This window comes from Aptenodytes patagonicus, chromosome 2 (genome assembly GCF_965638725.1).
Source record: "Aptenodytes patagonicus chromosome 2, bAptPat1.pri.cur, whole genome shotgun sequence".
NCBI lineage: Eukaryota > Metazoa > Chordata > Aves > Sphenisciformes > Spheniscidae > Aptenodytes > Aptenodytes patagonicus.
This window is the reverse complement of record NC_134950.1, coordinates 72,518,573-72,537,649: the sequence shown is the minus strand read 5'-3', so window position 1 is coordinate 72,537,649 and position 19,077 is coordinate 72,518,573. Positions and strand designations below refer to the sequence as shown.

Sequence of the window (19,077 nt, the reverse complement as noted above, 5' to 3'; positions counted from 1 at the left end):
TGCATGTCCAAGGGCTATTATAATAAAAAGCTTGCAGCCAATATGCGTCTTTAAACACACCCGGTCTGCTTGAGCAGCCTTGAAGTCAACAGAAGTTGTACCACTGATGGAACAAGCACGTACTACCTTGCCAGCGAGTTCCTACAAAACAGCTCCCTGCTCTGTCAGCACAGGTTTTCAACTAGAAGCATCCTCTTCATGGCAGTGCCTAACTTGGATTCAGTAGCGGTAAGAGAAAATTCCAAAATTTGATCATTTAAAAGGTTAACTTTTTTGGCTTTTGCATTTAAATTCTCAAGTGTGTTCAAAAACATAGCAATATTTTTTCCAAAATATATAAATGATATCCTCAATGCAAGTTTAACAATAATTCAAGAGACAAAACAGTTTTTTTCTGCGTTATTTCTCAGCTTGTTGATAACTCAATTTTATTCTTCCAAAAAGATGAACTAATACCTGCAATCAAATTAGAAACGTCTTGCACACCTGGAGAGATGCTCAGAATTACAAAAAGGTTTAGAAAGTGGTCCCATTGAACAGATGCCAAATACTTTCAGCACAATGCCGCAACATTGAAGTTGTATAACACATAATACAAGGTTAGCAGATGCTTAGTCTTGGTCCTCCTCCAAGAAACAAAATCTACCACTTCTAAAGAAATTTACTTCTGACTTCTATTTCTAACATTAACACGGAGCTCTTAATACCTTTAGAGCAATTTGAGAAAGCAATATAAACAAATCACCAAAACACAAACGACCATATAGACAAGCAGCTGCAATGGGTTCGCTTTTTGTCTAAGTATATACAGTTGCTAAGGAGAGATGTTTTAACTTAAGGAATTCTAATCCACATATTTAAAAATACAATTTCATTTTTAGATGTTTACTTAAAAACTGCTTTTGTAGTCTGGAAAGTACAGCACTGGCTAACCTAAACTTCCCTTCTGAAATATAAGAAATATTTTGCTTGAACTTCATTATAAAAGAAAACATAGGACAAAAATATATACTTAGGGCATACAAGATCTTTACAAGTTTATTTCTTTAGCATTTAAAATACAAAATTGTCTTCATGCTGGATAGTGAATAAAAGACATGTATTTGGGTTTTCCCCATATACGTTCATAGACTTAGAAATTACCTATCGTCAGATGAATTTCATTTCCAGTACCATGGTAGGATGAAAAGTGTCTGAGCTTCAGCTTTCTCCAGTATCCACGAGGAGACTTTGTTTGCTATCACATTTATAGATGCTGCATTCAGAACTTGGAAGTAAACAGGCACACACTGAAAGTGACATAGGGAGTCAGAAGTCAATCCGATTTAAGGTTTCGTTGTACTCCATTTCTAAATTTAATTTCTTATTGCTCATAGGAACAAGAAGAATCTCAAGCTCTTTCAGACCTGCTGTCACCTCGACACACCTGCAACCGCTGAAGTGTGGGAAAAGAAAAAGCAATCCTTTACCTAACGGCAGGCACAAGCCGGAGCAGTACACGGGCCCTTAGTTTTGGGTGGCATTACCAGAACACGACCTTAATTCACCTGCCGCTTAACGGGCTCAGGGAGAAAAGTCCATGAATGTCACTTAGGAGGCAGCAAGGTCTCCCTCAGGCTGCAACACACCTACAACGAACAGACAGCGCAAGCAAGAGCTAGGGATACAGAAGAGTGAATTCACCCGCCCAAGAGGCAGAAAAGATCCTTCTTTACTGTGGGAAAAGGCCAGCTGCACATTGAAAGCTCTGCTGCCACGCTAGCCTTGATGGCCTTTTCTACTTGCTGGTGCAGCACCAGAAGTTCAGCCTGATTTGTCTCCAACTGACACTCTGGCTCAGAACTGGCATCTCAAATAACACCCCATTCACAGTATCCAAATAATATTTTGATATTATTATTAAAATTACAAGTCATTATGACGTTTCTCTTGCTTCTAACATTTTTTTGGTCAAAGTGAAAGAACTGAAGCTTAATGCTACCTCCACAGATTATCGTACGCCACCTTTTTCGGGATCCCCAAGCTAACTCAAATAAGCTGGGATGTTCGTATGGCCCTGTGCAATTTAGCTTGGAATAAAGAAGCGTGACAACTATGTTGGTAAAAAAAAAACCCAACAAATAAGTTAATTAACAGGAGTAACTTACTCAGGTGCAATCTGTGCTAAGGTGATCTACTGTTTCCATTCCCAGAGACTGATCATTTGAAAACTGCAAATACGTCTTTACTGGTTACAGATGGCCTCCTGAAGTTAGCCTGCACAGGAGTACTCTGCTCTGCCACTTTGCTAGAGGAAAATGGAACAAGCAGCTGCTGGCATCACACAACTAGTAAAATTATTTTGCCTAACACGCTTGCAAGACAATCTAGGCAGAGCGTCAACTGCTGCAAAAAAAGGCCTCAGCGTATTTCACAGAAATGTTAACCCCACTGTTTTATAAGCCTCTTAAACACTCTGCTCTCTTGGTATCACCCACTTGAGTTTAATCCCATTACACATGATAAAGCACATCATACCACCGGGGGAAAAAGAAGCCACTTTCTACAAACCAAATCATTCCTCCACTCATAAAAGACAAAATAAATAATACCTTGAAATAAACCGGAAAGGTTTCCTAGGGAAAGAAACCGTCTTAACTTGATCACTATGAGATGCAGGAAATATTCACAGATGCAAGTCCAGGCACATCTAATGGATGATCTCTTTGCTGCTGCATTCTCTCAGTAGTTTTACCTCAATATTATATAATTTATGCACGTTTTGATCACAATGTGTTGGTGACTAAGGTGTATACCCAGTTCACTGCCTTAGCTATAGCACAGAACGAACACGTTTGTTCCTCTGAGGTGGTGCTGGAGGATTTTACCTGTAAGGAGGTCTTACAAGGTTCCTGTCACGGTTTGAATACTTTTTTCCAGTCTTCATAGGAAAAAGGCAGGGAGAGCAGATGAAACCTCACTGGCTGCACTGCCAGTGACCTAGACGTTACCTGGATACACAATGCTGCAGTACCTTCAAGAAATCATCCTCTGACTAAAGAACAGCTGGCTTAATTCCTACCTAGCTGGGACTGCAAAATTACCTGATTGACAATCTCAGTCTTCCTGCTCATTTGTGAAACAGATCTTGTGGTTTTGTTGGACTGATTAATTATTAATTTAATTATCAATAGCACTGATTACAAATTCTTACTTTCCATTTTGAACTGCTGGACCTACTCTTCCTCCTTTTTTGCAAAGGATCTAGCCATATTAATTAGGTAATTGAAGTTTTCCAAATTAGCTGAAGTTCAGACACCTAAAAAGTAACAAACCATCTGAAGTACTTGGTTCACAGAGAACTTCTGTGCTTCAGTATGAGTTTAGGAGCCGAACTTAAATTTTGCTAATGAAAAACTCTTGGCCAACGTATTTGTAATTTCTTAATGCTAGGACACTCATGAACAGTGCTGCTAGAAAAAAGCAGAGGCTTCACATTAAGCAAAACACATTTCAGAAGGTCGTATAACCCATGCTCTGACCTAAAGGAAAATTGATCTGATTTGGTCAGAGTTTTTATCAGAATTTTTTTTTGCGTTCTAGTTCAGTCCCATAATATAGGCAAAGCTGTGCTTATATAGTTTTTCTGAGATCATGGGATTTACAGCACGTGGCGCTCAAAGAATACAAGTTGCAGAACTTGAGTCTTTTTTTTTTTTTAAATGAGAATACCATTTTTGAAGGAGCAGAGAGCAGAATGTGACTAAAACAGTTAACATGAAAAGCTGTACTTACCGCTTGATAATATAACTTAATGGCAATATCAAAGGTGGCCTTGTAAGTGAACTCATAAATGAATAAACCCGCTTTAGAAAATTTATCAAGCTATGCAAATGTTGAAGTGCAACAATCCCTCTTCCAGACAAATGTTTACTACCTATTATGACTAAAAACATATTCCCACCAGCCCAATGCTTAAACTAGCTAACAAACCTATTCAGTTTGCATGAAAATATTAAAACAGCTACGTACAAAACTTGACCACTTACTTCCGGCAGCTTTGCCACTAAAGAGGTTGCATCACTTCCTTACTGCACACGTGTCTCCTTTTCAACCTTTGTGACCCAAGGAGTTATACCTTCAGAGTGGGATTAGCAAACACACGCAGAGGCCTGGCTGCTTTTTATCACAGTAAGATTATTCTAGCTACAATAAATGCATTGAAACATATAGTGTAATTCATTGGGATAAAATTAAGTGTACAACCTAATTTCTCCATAAGGCTTAAACATGCTTTGCACCTCCTAAACATTTGCTTGGTTTTAGTGAGGTTTTATCATGTTTGAAGAAATATAAATGAAGCAAAAAAAAAAGACACTTTATATATATCTTGGATTTCATGATTTTCTGTGTTACTTTAAATACTTTCAAAATACAGAGTGTACTTGTTCAACCGTATCAGAATAGCAAAGCTTTGGCTGGGCCTCTCTTGCATCAGACTGAATTTTTATATATTGTAAGAGCTCTACTGGCAAGGAATGGCAGTATTACATAAAAGTAGTAAAATGCTCATCAGAAACGTCAAATGCCTTCACACCCTTTCATTTTTTGTGTAAGGATGATCTATTAAGTTAAATTGTTGCAAAGAACTGAAGTAATTTCTTCATATGTCTCCCTGTAAATTTAGGGGCTGCTGATATCACCAGTTAAAATAAAACAATGCGTTTGTAAAATCTGTAATATTTTAATTGAAAGCATTTACATGTCAGTGTTTGGTGAAGGGGAAAGGAAGCTTTCACTTCTACCCTGACATTGCAGCAAGCCACTGAAACTTGACTGTCACAACCCAGCTCTTCCACAGTTGGCTGCCTTTTAAAAGGCCTACTTAAGGAACTACTAAAACACTTCAGCAGTCGGAGTTTGATAGATGAGTTGTAACAAACATTGCTGCAGTAATGCAATGTGCTACAGGTCTCAGCCCTCAAATTCCGGAGTTGTAGTGACAGCTTTTCTGTCACTATGAGGCAAGTCTAATATTATAGCCTTATATTCTACAGTTGCTAAAATCACCTGAATTATATTAATTAATCTCAGCTTTTGTGACATTATGTGTGATCTAACAATGTTTCCATGCAGACTGATCAGGACTTTACCCTATCATTCATCCTATTACGTCCCTACCTTGTTTAACAATCTCACAAAAGAGGGAGCATCGCAATTCTAAGTGTGGTTTGTGTTTGGGTTTTTTTTGTTTTGTTTTTTTTTTGTTTTTTTGTTTCTTCCACCAAGAGAACTTGCTCACCACGCAAACAATGTGCTAGTCACTGGCCTTCTTCAGCAGCAGCTCTGGACTGAACTCACTGATGCACACGACTTTCAGTGCCTCTTCATCACGCAATGTGGCATTTGTTTAAGGGCCTGTCTACTGTAGGCTGCATTTCCCCATACTCTTTCTATTAAATTCTATCAAATCTAGTTTTAAATTACTCTAACATGTGAAAGACTCAAATCTCAACAGCAGGTTTCCAATCACAAAACCATCATATTTTAGCGCAGCCCTACAAAATTAGTCACAGAAATTATCTGAAAGGGTTTTTTTTGTTTGGAAGTAGAGTTGCCATCAGAGTTGTTTTGTGACAGGGTCCTCCTTCCTACTCCTTGAGGCTTTTGTCACATTTCCTAATCAGTGAAGCTCTGTGGTTTTATAATAATTTAGATTTTTCTCTGAGACCTCCATTGGTAATTAAGGCATCTGGCTTTACAAAAGGAAAGATAAGAAACTTTACTAATACAAGTGTTTTAGGTGTTGTTGTTGTTGTTTTTTTAACAGTTCTAAACTATTTTAAGCTTCATATACATTATATGCAGTATATGTACTGTTGCTATCGAGATTTAACTAGCCTTTTTTCAGGATGTTCTGCAACTTGTTGCTGGCTTGGCCTCTGAAGTAACTGCAACCTTTTCAAACTTGTGCTGATACAACAAAGTTTTCATAGTGTGTTCCATGCTAAGTTATCTGTATATACAGGCTTGCTACAAAAGAAACCTGTGATTCCTGATAAATCTAGATCAAATACAATTGTGTAAACGTCTCCCATTTAAATGTTGGGTGGACATGATCTGAATTGATTATAAGAGAAAAGCACAAGCAGTTCTGTCACGTATTTGCAAACAGTATGTGGCATGTCAGTTTGGAAAAAATTCATGTTTAATTACATCCGAAGATTACAGTAGAAAAGTGTTGGGGTGAGGGATAAGGAGCCTTTCCTTTTCATTCTACCATGGAACAGACTGAAAGAGAAGCAATTTTGTCATTCAACAATAAAAATAAAAAGTAATCCTTAGCAAGTTTTTGCATTATCATTTCCAAACTGTTCACTGAAACCAAAACAAAGGGCCAAAATGTGCTTGCCTTGCTCAAGAGAATAATCCCACTGAAATCAACAAGACTGACTATGCAAATATGGACAGCAAAGTTTGGCCCCAAATAAACATCCCCATAACTAGGGAAAACACTAATCACCAAAGTGCACTTAACACCATAGTAGCTACAGTTTCTTTATACATGCACAGTTTGTGCGACACTTTGTACATGAAACTAGCCAAGGGAATATAAATAAGTGTGCCGCTTCCTTTTAAATATGAACATTAATAATGAAGCACATTCACATTTTTGCCTTTCAAAGACCTTTTTGAAAAAAATAAAAACACCTTCCCCAAAGTAACCTCGAACATGTTGTTAAATATAGCACATATGATTCAAAGAACGGTATTAAGGTAGAACTTTAACACACAAAACTGGTATTTGCTGTATAGTTGGAGTGACTTATGAAAATCCCAAGAAAAGACAATCCTCTCACCAGGAGAGGAAGGTAACAGTTGTAGTGTTAATTCAGTTTCTTCTGCAGGGGCTTGTTTTTGCCTTCGGTGTTTTCAGGGCTGAAGTCAGTACAGATACCATTAGGAGCAGAAAGAGATGAAGTCTCCAAGCCACTCTCAGCTCCCATCTGATCAGCATAGAGATAGTCTTCTGCAAAGTGTGGGTGCAATTCAGCAAATCTGTAGAAGTCATCTAAAAAAAAAATTGTTGTTACACAGAATCAGCTCTTTGAAACAGAAGGACGCTAAATTTGAATACTTACACATATATAATCACATGATCACTTTGGAGAAAATTAGCAGCAGTTAACATAATGCTATCCCCATAGCTTGTTTTAGCTTTTCAGCAGAAGTTTACCACATCCCCAGAGCCGAGATACCACAAAGAGTTATCTAAGCCCTCTTAAAACACTTCAGATCAGAGCTTAGCTTGTATGGTGAAGGGGTAAACATGCTCAGATTTGCATTAAAATGCATGAGGAGCACCACACGCCCTGACATAGCATCCCACTGTTCACTGGGGGAAGGGCAGAAGCACTCCAGCTGAGGAACAACGAACAGCAAGAGTAGTCATTTTTTAAAATCTGGGAAGTCTTTTGCAAACATGCCCTTTAATGCTTTGCACTCATAATTCTCTTCAACCTAACAGCAGCTGTCATTGCTGCCTTCCGCTTTCAAGGTTTCAGCATTTCAAAACTCCTAATATTTTAGAGAATATTGTGGGAAGATAATTAATTTGTAACACATTATAAAAAACCTGATTTTAATGTTAGCTACTAATAAGACAATAAAAAGAGCAAAATTAGCTCTTGGGGGAGCAGGGCATCCTTAACATCAAGAAGTTACATTTTGTGTTAAAAATCAGGCATTGAAGCCTTGTCAAAATTTGCCCTTATGACTGTTTACTCAGACATGATTTGAACACAACATACTGTACAGGATCCAAGTCATAAGAAGCTATTCTTATAATGTAAACTGACACTGGAAGAAGCTGGATGCGAACATTATCACTAACTCAGTCACCTGCAGTGTATCACACGCAGCCCACTCAAATTCACTCTGTTATCCCAGAATAGCTCATGATCAGACGATGCTGTGAGTTCCTGCGAGTGCAGCGCACATGACAGCTCAAGTAGCCTTTCAGAGGAGTGAAGCCCAGTTCCTCCTGGTACAACTGGGCTGATGTGGAAGAAGGGAACTACCAAAGCTTTCCCTCTCCACCACTCTTCTCTGTTTGAGACGGCAAGTTTTTCTCAGTATTGCAAAGGTCAAGGGAATGTCATCTGGCTCACAGGGGCGCTGAAGTTGTAGGTCAACCCTGCCTCTGAACTGTTGCAAAGGGATAGGTGGAGAGAATGCAATAAACATAACTTCATCCTTCCACAAACAAAAAAAGTGAGTAACCTTCATCCACAGTTTGTATGGATCTAAAGTATCGTGGACCCTGTAACTTCAACAAAAGCTGATGATAGTCAGGCCATGAAAACCAACACTATCATCTATATTGAAAAACCCATATGTACAACAGGCTGGTTGATCATATAAATGATAAAGTCTTCGGGGGGGAGTGGGGGGGGTGGAAATCTTAAATGTTTGAAAATGCATACAGCAAAAATTTTTCTTTCGATAATATTTAATGCAAGTTCAACTGTTTTTTAAAATAATCTCATAGCAAAGAATGTGATGCATCTGACCTTTTCCAACAAGGAAACGTAGAACATTCTTTTACATTTAAAATATTTAACAGTGGTAGTAGTTGCAATAATATATTAGAAACACTTGAGTGCAAACTGATTCATCAGAATCAACACAGTTAAGTACATTCAGTGAACCCAACTGGGTACATTATTTTTCTGCAGCTAACAAGGAAAGAGCAATCACCTATCAGCCTTAACTGGGTCTGGCCTGCAGCAGGAACATGAAAGCATTCCCTTTTTTCACATGGACGCTTTAAGCCCATCCCAAGGATCTATTCCTTTTTGTAACAACACGTATGATGTGCGCATCATATTAACGACCATGAAAAAATAGCGGTTTTTTGTGGAAGGTCATTCTGATAGTTAGCCCAACTAAGGTAAGACAAGTATAAAAATTTCAACCGACAGTACCAAAGATGCTCTTACAATCACATTAAGCATAATACTTTTTGCATGGGGAAGACTAGAAGATTTACTGTAGATGCCATTCTAAGTAATTCTTCAAAAAGCTACTGTATCTTTTCAGAAAATAAATTCAGAAAATCCCTTGAAGCAGTTGTTCACAGAAGTAGATAGTCTATATCCAGATCAGCATCCTGACAATGCTACCAGGATACATCCCTCAATGTTTTATCAGTACTGGATCCAAATGAAAAACCTCAGATTCCAGGGAGGACTGAATTAAACAGGATAATGTTTCTGATAGATCTGAGCAAGTAGACATTTTGGGTCTTGCTGAAACAAGTCCTGAAGATCTTAAGGAATATTTATCAAAGTTGTACACAGCAGAGCCCAAAGAAAAGTGCTTGGGATCCCATTTGTCTCATTCATCAGAAACGTGAGACAAGGTGATGTAGGAAGAACGAGCTATTCCGGCATTGCTTCTAATCACAGGTCTCATCTTGGAGCTCAAGCTTAAAGCAACTGTGAAACATTAGACTGGAGGAAAAGAGATCACCTTAGTCATTTACTTGGGAAAAAAAGTAATTTTGCTTCCTGCCCCTACTAAGAAGAAAGAGACAAAAGGAAGGAAAGAACCCAAAGTGGAGTTCTTTTAAGACTGGTGTCTATACTTTCGCATTAAGCATGCATATGTACTACAAGAACATCAAGAGGTTTTTCTCCCGCCCTTGCAATACCCTCCCACTACTTGATGCTCCTGATGGAAGCTGTATGTTCATGAACCTCCTCCTCATCAGCTATAAATTACTTTAGTGTACAGAACTTTATAGGATAATCCTGTGGTTAATATAGGTAAGGATACTACATTTTAAAGACCAAATAATTCCTCCTTCTCTGAACATTTGTCCATAAGGATATTCACAATACTGCCAATCCCCCCTTTCTTCTTACCAGCAAGCAAGGCAGAGTCTTCAGAACACTTTCACAGTCATTATTTGTCTATCAAGAGCAGGTGGACAGTTTCCTAGAATTTGCGATGTCCACCTACAGAACCTATTCAAATTCTCCAGAATCATGTCTTAAGATTGAGACATCTTGCCTCTCTCTAGATTACAGCGAAGGGATGAGCTTTGGAATCAAGGTGCATCTAAACAGTTAAGCCAACAGCACACTGCTTAAGAGAACTGAAACAATACACAGTTGCCAAAGATCTGTGTATTTTCAAACATGCAACAAAAATCCAGACTTCTAACAATTCAGCTCCAACATTATCAATGTAATTATAAAAATCTCAATTTTGCTACTGGTTATTCTGTTTACCTGCAACCTGAGGTTTTCCTTTGGGATGAAATCTCTGACTGCAAGGACTCTACTATATTTGCAGCAATTTAGCTTTGATACTTTGGATATTTTACTTTTTGTTCTTACAATTAAGACTGAAGGCTTAATATTCCTGCTTCACATTCTAACACCCTAGAAAGAAGGAGCTTGTGAGCAGACCCCTCTGCTGTGTGTATCCAAAGTAATGTCAGTACTCTTCCACCAAAGTTTTGACTTCTCAGAACTTGTCTGGACAATGCCTTCAGAAAAGGTGTAGTTTGCAAATTTTCCGCTTTGCCTTCCTCAGTATTTAAGTGCAACAAATTGAGTATGTGGAAAGTTGCACATATTCTCAGGAAAGACAAGAGACTGAATACTTACGGCAAGAACTTTCAAGATAGAAATACAATACCGAAAGTTTATTTTCATCTTCTAATTCTCTACCACAATAAATTGGACATTTACTATTAAGCTTTCGGATATGTTAAAATCTTGGTGCAATGTTTATATTATAAAATGAGCACTTCTGTCAGAAGCAAAGTTTCAGAGTTTCAAAGAAGTGATGTAAACACCATCCTACTTCGTGTAGCCTCACAAAAGATTACTCTTGACTGCAGGAAATAAAACGGTGAAAATGAGAGCTAAGCACTTCAGTGGCCACTGCTGTGGGTCAGCGGTCCAGATTTTCTTGTGCTGGGAATATACCATGACCACTGAGGGGTAAAGCGCAGATTCAAATGCAGCTAAGTACTATTAGAGATAGGTATTAAAATATGAGTTCTTTGGTAACTCACACGAACTGGTCTGAGTTCACTTGTACACTATTTCAAAATTTAGCTATTCTCAAACAATGAAGCGTGCCAAAATTAGAGGTCTGCTAGGATTACCAGCTTAGATTCTGTGCTGATATTTTTGAAGCTGGTGAGGGGGGTGGGGAGGAAGAAGAGTTGAGTCACTGCCCAAACGAGTTGGGAGAACAACAAGGAGCAACAGAGGTAGGCAGGAAAAAGGCAATAACATAGGATGGACATGGAAATGCTGGGGACATGACAGATGAGAGGTACAGAAAGGAAAGGGATAGTACTGCAGGAATCAAGGAGGCAAGACATAGCAGTCAGGAAAAAAGGGGAGGGCAGTGGCAATGATTCTCATGCCAATAACTCTAAAACAGTTCTGTAGTTGAAGCTTTATATACATATTGTATGATTGAAACATAGGAATTACTAGTGTAGAAATTGTGATTTACTAACACTGATGTCTTAATTCATAGGATTTTTATAAATTAAATACATACTGATTCTCCTGAAGGAAAACCACTAAAACAGGGCATGCCATAAGCACTTTTACTAGAGATATGTGATATGTTGGCTTATGTATGTATGTAAGATACATATTTATTTATGTATCATACTTAAATGATACAACTAAATTTAGAACCTTACTGCATAAAAGATGAAGAATCTGAAGTAACACACAAGTACTTTGATTCCCAGCATAATCTATTCACCCAGATCTCACCATTTTTCAAAGGCAACTTTCTCGCCTCCACATCACCTGCATTACAGACTACATATTGTGCAGCCCGGTTAATACCCCCTCATTTCCGCAACCCACCCCTCCCCTGCCCCCCCCCCCCCGGTGACTTATTTTCAAACAGGCTGAGAAATTATTATAGGAGTAGAAAGTCTTATATCCCCCTATATTCTGGGAAGGCAGAAATAGTGAGGAACAGATACAAGAGAGAAAATGACAGGACAGAGCTAAGATAGCTTTCTTAAAAATACACATTCAAATATATGGAAGTCACAGAACAGAATATGCTGAAAGAGCTAATCCAGGTATCGCCTGACTTACTGTGGAAGGGAAAACCTCTGAAAACATGTAAACATGACATTTGATATTAAAGGTGAAACTCAAATATTTTTTTAAAATGTAAATTTACTTTGTCTGCAGTGCTTTTATCATTATAAAAGTCAACAAGTCAACTAAAAAAAGGTAAAGTTTAATAAAAATATAACTGGTTTGTATATCAACATGATTTCAGACAACTTTGACATTTTGTGACAGTTCAGATCCACTTAAAATACTTACCATATGTAATCTCCCTTTTTTCTTCTTCATCTACAGCTCTAAAAAGATGTGTAACATCAATCTGTGACACACCCATGGCAGTCTTCAGAACATGAGCTAAATCCTCTTCTGTTATAGTTCCATTTTCTGACTGGTACAGCTATGAATCAAGACAGCAAGATAAATCATTGCAAAGCTGAATGCTAACTCCTATAAACAGCACCACACTAAGAAGATATGCAGAATTAAAATTTGGTATTGGAAATTCTTGTAACTCTCAGATTGATGTGATCTAAGGATTTCTGATTAGTCTAGGTAAAAGATAGCATTGATTATTAGTTCGCCTGTGTATGCTTAGAAAGTAAAGCTTGCTATATTCAGAAAAAACTATGTTTACATGCCTAACCACTGGAATTTCAGTGATATTCAGAGACAAGACTGTTTAACCCGGCAGGCAGCTAAACACCACACAGCCATTCGGTCACTGCCCCCCCCCCCCCCCCCCCCAGTGGGGGGGGGGGGGAGAGAATCACATAAAAAAAAAGTAAGATTTGTGAGTTGAGATGAAGACAGTTTAATAGGACAGAAAAGGAAGGGAAAATAATAACAACAATAACAATAATGATAAAAGAATATACAAAGCACGTGATGCACAACGCAATTGCTCACCACCCGCCAACCGATGCCCAGCCAGTCCCTGAGCAGCGGCCCCCCCGGCCAGCTTTCCCCCAGTTTATGTACTGAGCATGACGTCACATGGTATGGAATGTCCCTTTGGCCAGTTTGGGTCAGCTGTCCTGGCTGTGCCCCCTCCCAGCTTCTTGTGCACCTCCAAGCCTTCTCAGTTGGTAGAGCATGAGAAGCTGAAAAGTCCTTGACTTAGTATAAACACTGCCTAGCAACAACTAAAAGATCAGTGTGTTATCAACATTGTTCTCATCCTAAATCCAAAACAGAGCACTGTACCAGCTACTAGGAAGAAAGTTAACTGTATCCCAGCCGAAACCAGGACAAACACTAACATGTTTTGCAGATATGTAACTGAGAATACTTTTTAGTCCACTGAGCTACGTGTTCAAACTCCAATAGAGTCTGTGGCATCAGGAGATGTATTTAGGTCAGCCTAAAGCAGATACCGTTTCCACTTGGTCAGATGTAAAACTCAAGATTCCTTTGACCAAAATCCAACCGATTCAACCAGTTTGCATAAAATGCCTACATCTAAATGGTGTTGTATTAATCAGGAGAATCCTACCCCATACAGTGATGGGCCTATAATTTTCTGCAAATATTTATTCTACAAAATAATAATTTGCATATTCTTAAGTCCTGAAGCAAATAGTTTCCTCACAGAAAGAGTTAGCTTTACTACTGACAGGAGATTGAGAACTAAAAATAATTGTTCATAGTCTCATTCTATCTTTGTATATGTACAGTATTTTCCACTGAAAAAAGGACCTGAGTACTTCAAAACATCTGTAACAAATACAGCTTCATTAAACTTTCTAAAATAACTCAATTTGCCTGTGCAATGGAAATTGAGACAGAAGAGTTTTTGAAACAACCTTGTCTCATTTTCAAGCATGACAACACTGCAAATATTGAACCATGTAAAAAATGCTATTTTGGAAACTTCCTTTTAGTTTCTCTACATCATTGAGAAGGTGGGAACTGAGATTGAACAAAACAGGCATAAGGATGTATTTTTCACACAAGCAGAAGTTGCTATCACAAGACAGCACACCTCAATGGAATAAAAAAAAAGTCAGTGAAATAAAAAGTTCTGTGGAAGACAACATTCATGCTCAAATCGGGAATCTTGCCTTTTCCTCCCTAGCACCCAACCTGCATACTGTTTCCCAAGGAGTAGGGGCAAGGACAAGACACTTGTTTAATAAAACCTGCTATATTTTCACAGGTGGTGAAGGCTCACAAGCATTGTATTGGCAAGATTTACAACACCCTTTAGTTTCCTTAACAATTAGGAAGGAAGGATGCGTAGCACTTACACTGGAGCGCTGCTCTTACACTTGATTGCCATAATCCCCCCTTCTCTTTTAATTGCCCACTGCTTTAGAACTCTGGTGGCTCAGTAACTCCTATTTTTCAAGTTCTTCGGCCATATACTAAACACTTGCACTTTGAGAACTTGTTCAGCTACATGAGATGTTGCACTTTATCCCTGAAAACAAATGACAAAGTGCTTTGCAAAAAGTAGCACATGGCAGAGGACAGCACCTGTTCAAAGGCACACATTCACGAACTGGCTAGATCCTTCAATGACTCCCAATAAGCTGTGTGAGTATCTTACTGTACATGAACCCAGGACAGGGGGGAAGAAAGGATTAAAAAAAAAAAGGTTCCCTCTCCCTTTTTTCTAGAATACTGTGTACAAAATTTCCTCAGCTCGAGACTTTTAACCCTTCCAATCATCACTAGCAGGATAAAATGAGCCATACTTGCTTCCCCTTGCTGAGTGCTTCCTCTTCTTAATACATTGTGCTGGTTTTGGCTGGGGTAGAGTTAATTTTCTTCATAGTAGCTCGTACGGGGCTGTGTTTTGGATTTGTGCTGGAAACAGTGTTGATAACACAGGGATGTTTTCGTTACTGCTGAGCAGTGCTTGCACAGAGTCAAGGCCTTTTCTGCTTCTCACCCCACCCCACCAGCGAGTAGGCTGGGGGGGCACAAGAAGTTGGGAGGGGGCACAGCCGGGACAGCTGACCCCAACTGACCAAAGGGATATTCCATACCGTGTGACGTCATGCTCAGCATATAAAGCTGGGGGAAGAAGAAGGAAGGGGGGGATGTTTGGAGTGATAGCGTTTGTCTTCCCAAGTCACAGTTACGCGTGATGGAGCCCTGCTTTCCTGGAGATGGCTGAACACCTGCCTGCCCATGGGAAGGAGTGAATGAATTCCTTGTTTTGCTTTGCTTGCGTGCGCCGCTTTTGCTTTACCTATTAAACTGCCTTTATCTCAACCCACGAGTTTTCTCACTTTTACTCTTCTGATTCTCTCCCCCATCCCACCAAGGGGGAGTGAGCGAGCGGCTGTGTGGGGCTTAGTTGCCGGTTGGGGTTAAACCACAACATACGTGCATAGAACTTCTTTGCAGTTCTACACTTAACTTTATATTTTGCAATTAACCAGGGAACTCAAGATAAATATTATGAGTTGAAGAATAGAGCAGATAGTGAAGAACAGAATTTTTTAAGAAACAGTTCTATTAAATTTAGGTGCTTCCAAAAAGAAAATAACTGCCCAATCTGAGCTTTTCTTCCTCTAAAACAGTAAAAGTATGTTGCACATGATGCATCATGACAGCTAAATTTCACTGAAATACTGCCCAAAAGCCACGTTCAGTTTTATTTTAAGCTTGTTCATTTTAGTATGAAGACACAGAGCTGACCAAACAGCACCAGACCATTTCTCTATGCCATTGTACAGATCAAATGGAGTAAGGAAGGGCAGAGACCATTCTGATTTTCCCTCAGAAGTAGCAGTAACAGAAGCTATTAGAGGCAGATTTCCCCCAATATTTGTAGGAACTAAATACTTTTGTTCCTTCCTCCTTTGTCAAATTTGTTTGATACTGGCCAAAGGGTAAGAATGATAGATATGAACACTAAACATTTACAGGAGCCTCATTTCTTTAGCAAAACATAGTTAAGAGAATAATACAGGTATGCTGAAGAACCTGAAAACAACTACTCAGAAAATAAGGCTGCCATGTAGTACCATGCAACTGAATGTTCTCAACTCCATGCATTCACTAGTGAAGACAGCATCAAGAGTTAGCACTCTTCAGTTTCAGTAACACTAAAGACCACGTAAGTTCAAAGCAAAGGGAAAAGATGATGCAAGATACAGCAGAGTTTGCGTGTTGAAATAGCAATATTAAAGAATTTAATTAAAAAGTAATAACTCAAGGTGTCAGACAAACCCACCGGAACGGCAAACATTAAGTATTGCTGCTGTCACTTTCCCAAAAAGCCTGCATTAACCATCTATGCTGATGCTACAACAATCCACTGAGGCTAGAACAAGATCAGGGAAGCATAAACTCCGGGCAGAGATTGCAGGACCAACACAGAAACATTGTAAGACTAAGAGGGAAGAAAATCTTATCAAGAAGATAAAGGGGGTAAAAAAAAAAAATAATCTCTATTAACATGCAGGAAAAGTTTAAAAATATTTTATTAACTTGAAAAATACGATTTGATTGAAACATTATAAAAGTAGTAAGCACAACTCATTAGCCTTTAGTTTAGAGGAATCAATACAAAGGACTTCAGGTTTGAGACTCAAGGTGCTAAAAACGATTCTACCAGAGTTCCACAATGAACAATTTCAAATTGCAAACTTCCATAATTTTACACAACTTAAACTTGTAGTGCATTCCCTCTGAACATGACCTCTTAATCTAACTTTCCGTTAATGTTGTTTTAAAATGTAATTAAGTATTAAAAAGGCATGTGAAACAAGCTTCTGTTAAGCCTAATGGCAGTATTAATAATTTCTAAAAATAAGTAAACTACATAGAGGAAGAAAATGCTGCTTACCTGAAATGCCAACTTAATTGTTTCCAGAGTTTTGGATGGCTTACAGACAACTGACAGAGCAATGACAAATTCCCGAACGTCAATTATGCCATCTTCATTCTGTGAAGGAAAACCTCACCTCGTAATACTGCAATTTGGCTGAGAACTTTCATAGATAACTAACAGTTGCTAAAGATGCAGAATATTCAGAAAGATCATTACATATGCCACTGCAAAAAAAGTCTCACTGAAATGGAATTACGTCAGATCAAAGCTCTGCAGGCCCTTTTCAGAATCTCAGTCAGAAGTCATAATTCAAAGATTCTTGGAAGACAGTGCTGCTACTGTCACCCTTCACTTGCATATTTAAGATTTTTATGTTAAACCATCTGAATTACTACGTTGAAATTAAAACTGGAAAACCAGAGGGCAAGATAGCCTAATTTAAGCCCTGAATACATGACATCTGCTCTTTGGTCTAAGAGAGAACACTGTGGACATATCCAGCTCCTGGTCCAAACAGCACCACATCCAGACAAAGATAATAGTCATTTCCGCGTTCTGAATGATTGCCAGAAGAATGAAAAACCGGCTCATTTGCCAAGTTCCTAGGTCCTTCAGGTTTCAGGCATCCTAGGAGAACAAGTGATTTATTTACAAGTAAGTGAAATATCAGCTAACAGGCATTGCATTCAGTTGCAACAAGCAGCAGCAGAGGTTGAGCCTGAACCCCTCTTTCTTCCTCTTCATATTTTGCATCTAGAAAGAAAATCGGTTTTGTCCAACTGATGTTCCTTTTAACTTCTACCTGAATGAATGCTTTATTTAGTTGATGATAGGTGCTCTTACCTTGCTGAAAGGGAACTGCAGTAGGCAAATACTGCGGTGAAGTGCTCAAAAGCACTTAGCACTGGCCCAAATCAGACCTCAGTGAATGCAACTGGAACAGAATTAGGCTAAAACAGAGTTTACCAAAAGTAGTACAATTTTTAAACATGATGTTGTTTCTTACCTCATCAAAAAGTGCAAACATACTTTCTAATGTGTGAGAAACTGGAAATTCCAAGTATGCTGAAAATTCTTTAAGATCAACCTTCTCGTTTTTCATTTTCATGGCACTTGCAGCATATCTATTGAGATCACCTTCAAGTGTTTCTGGCTTCAGCCTAGAAAGCATATTATTTTTGCACATTTTAAAAAGAAACCCAGTTTTAACAATACAAATGTCAATATACCAAATGAAGCAATGGATGATAATCATCTAAAACATTACAAAATCTGGAATCAGAATTGCTAAGCAACTTTATTATAAAATAATGTATTCCTGTAATTTTTAGGCTCCCATTAGTTCTTGAACCGTTTTAGAAATTACTGCAAGGGCTTAGGAACCCTGGTCATAAACTTGTGTCCTTTATTGTACCGTGATTATAAACCATATGGTAAGCAGTTCAACATGAACAAGAAACACAGTCTAGAACTAGCTAATAAATACCAGGCATAGAGAACTAGGTGGGATTTAGGTCACCTGAATATGGCTGTATTGTGGGACAGCAACATAAACCAATTACGTTTCCAAATTTACTAATGTCACTGACCAGGGAAGACCTGATGCATCTTGCCTAAAAGAAATCAGGGATTACATAATAGCGATTATACTGTTAATCCTGTTTGTCAGTCCTCATTTTTCACATTCAGTCTGGAGTTGGACACCATTACGAGGTGACCCAAACGAAGTTATAGCAGTTAATACCGCTACAGAAATTCCCTCAGTCCTGACTGCAAAACCAGATTTTGACTGATGAATGAACAGCCTTATATTTATGCAGATATGTACTGCATGGTGGTTGTTTTTTTTGGTTTTTGTTTGGTTTTTTGTTTGTTTGGGGTTTTTTTTTTTTTTTGGCTAAGTCAAGCTTCCTGTTTTTGCTTCGCGAAAAAAAGTCTTGCTATGAATGTAATAAATGGTGCTGCAGGTATGTGAGGAAAAGTAAATTCCCTCCCTAATACAACATCAACCAAATCTTGATCAGCAGGTTTCCTCTGAACTGATTTAGGGTAACGTGGGCGTCCCAACTTTCCAGTCTGAAGACAAAAGAAGCCAATAAAGTCTACTACAATATTCTTCTGCAGTTGTCTGTTTTGCTGTTTGCTGCTGCAGACAAGGAAAAGCAGTTATTTACAGAACTC

The 19,077-nt window shown here is 38.5% G+C and overlaps 1 protein-coding gene across 1 annotated transcript in view; it reads right to left on the bottom strand.

The window, feature by feature from the left end:
- Positions 1-1,009: 1,009 nt before the first annotated feature.
- LPCAT1 (lysophosphatidylcholine acyltransferase 1) overlaps positions 1,010-19,077 on the bottom strand; it is a 70,247-nt gene continuing 52,179 nt past the window's right edge. The window contains exons 11-14 of the mRNA XM_076330197.1: positions 17,903-18,056; positions 16,912-17,010; positions 12,369-12,507; positions 1,010-7,051 (exon numbers count right to left, since the gene is read on the bottom strand). Of these exons, the coding sequence (XP_076186312.1) occupies positions 6,867-7,051; positions 12,369-12,507; positions 16,912-17,010; positions 17,903-18,056 (577 nt within the window). The 3' untranslated portion in view covers positions 1,010-6,866. The remainder of the gene's footprint in view (positions 7,052-12,368; positions 12,508-16,911; positions 17,011-17,902; positions 18,057-19,077) is intronic.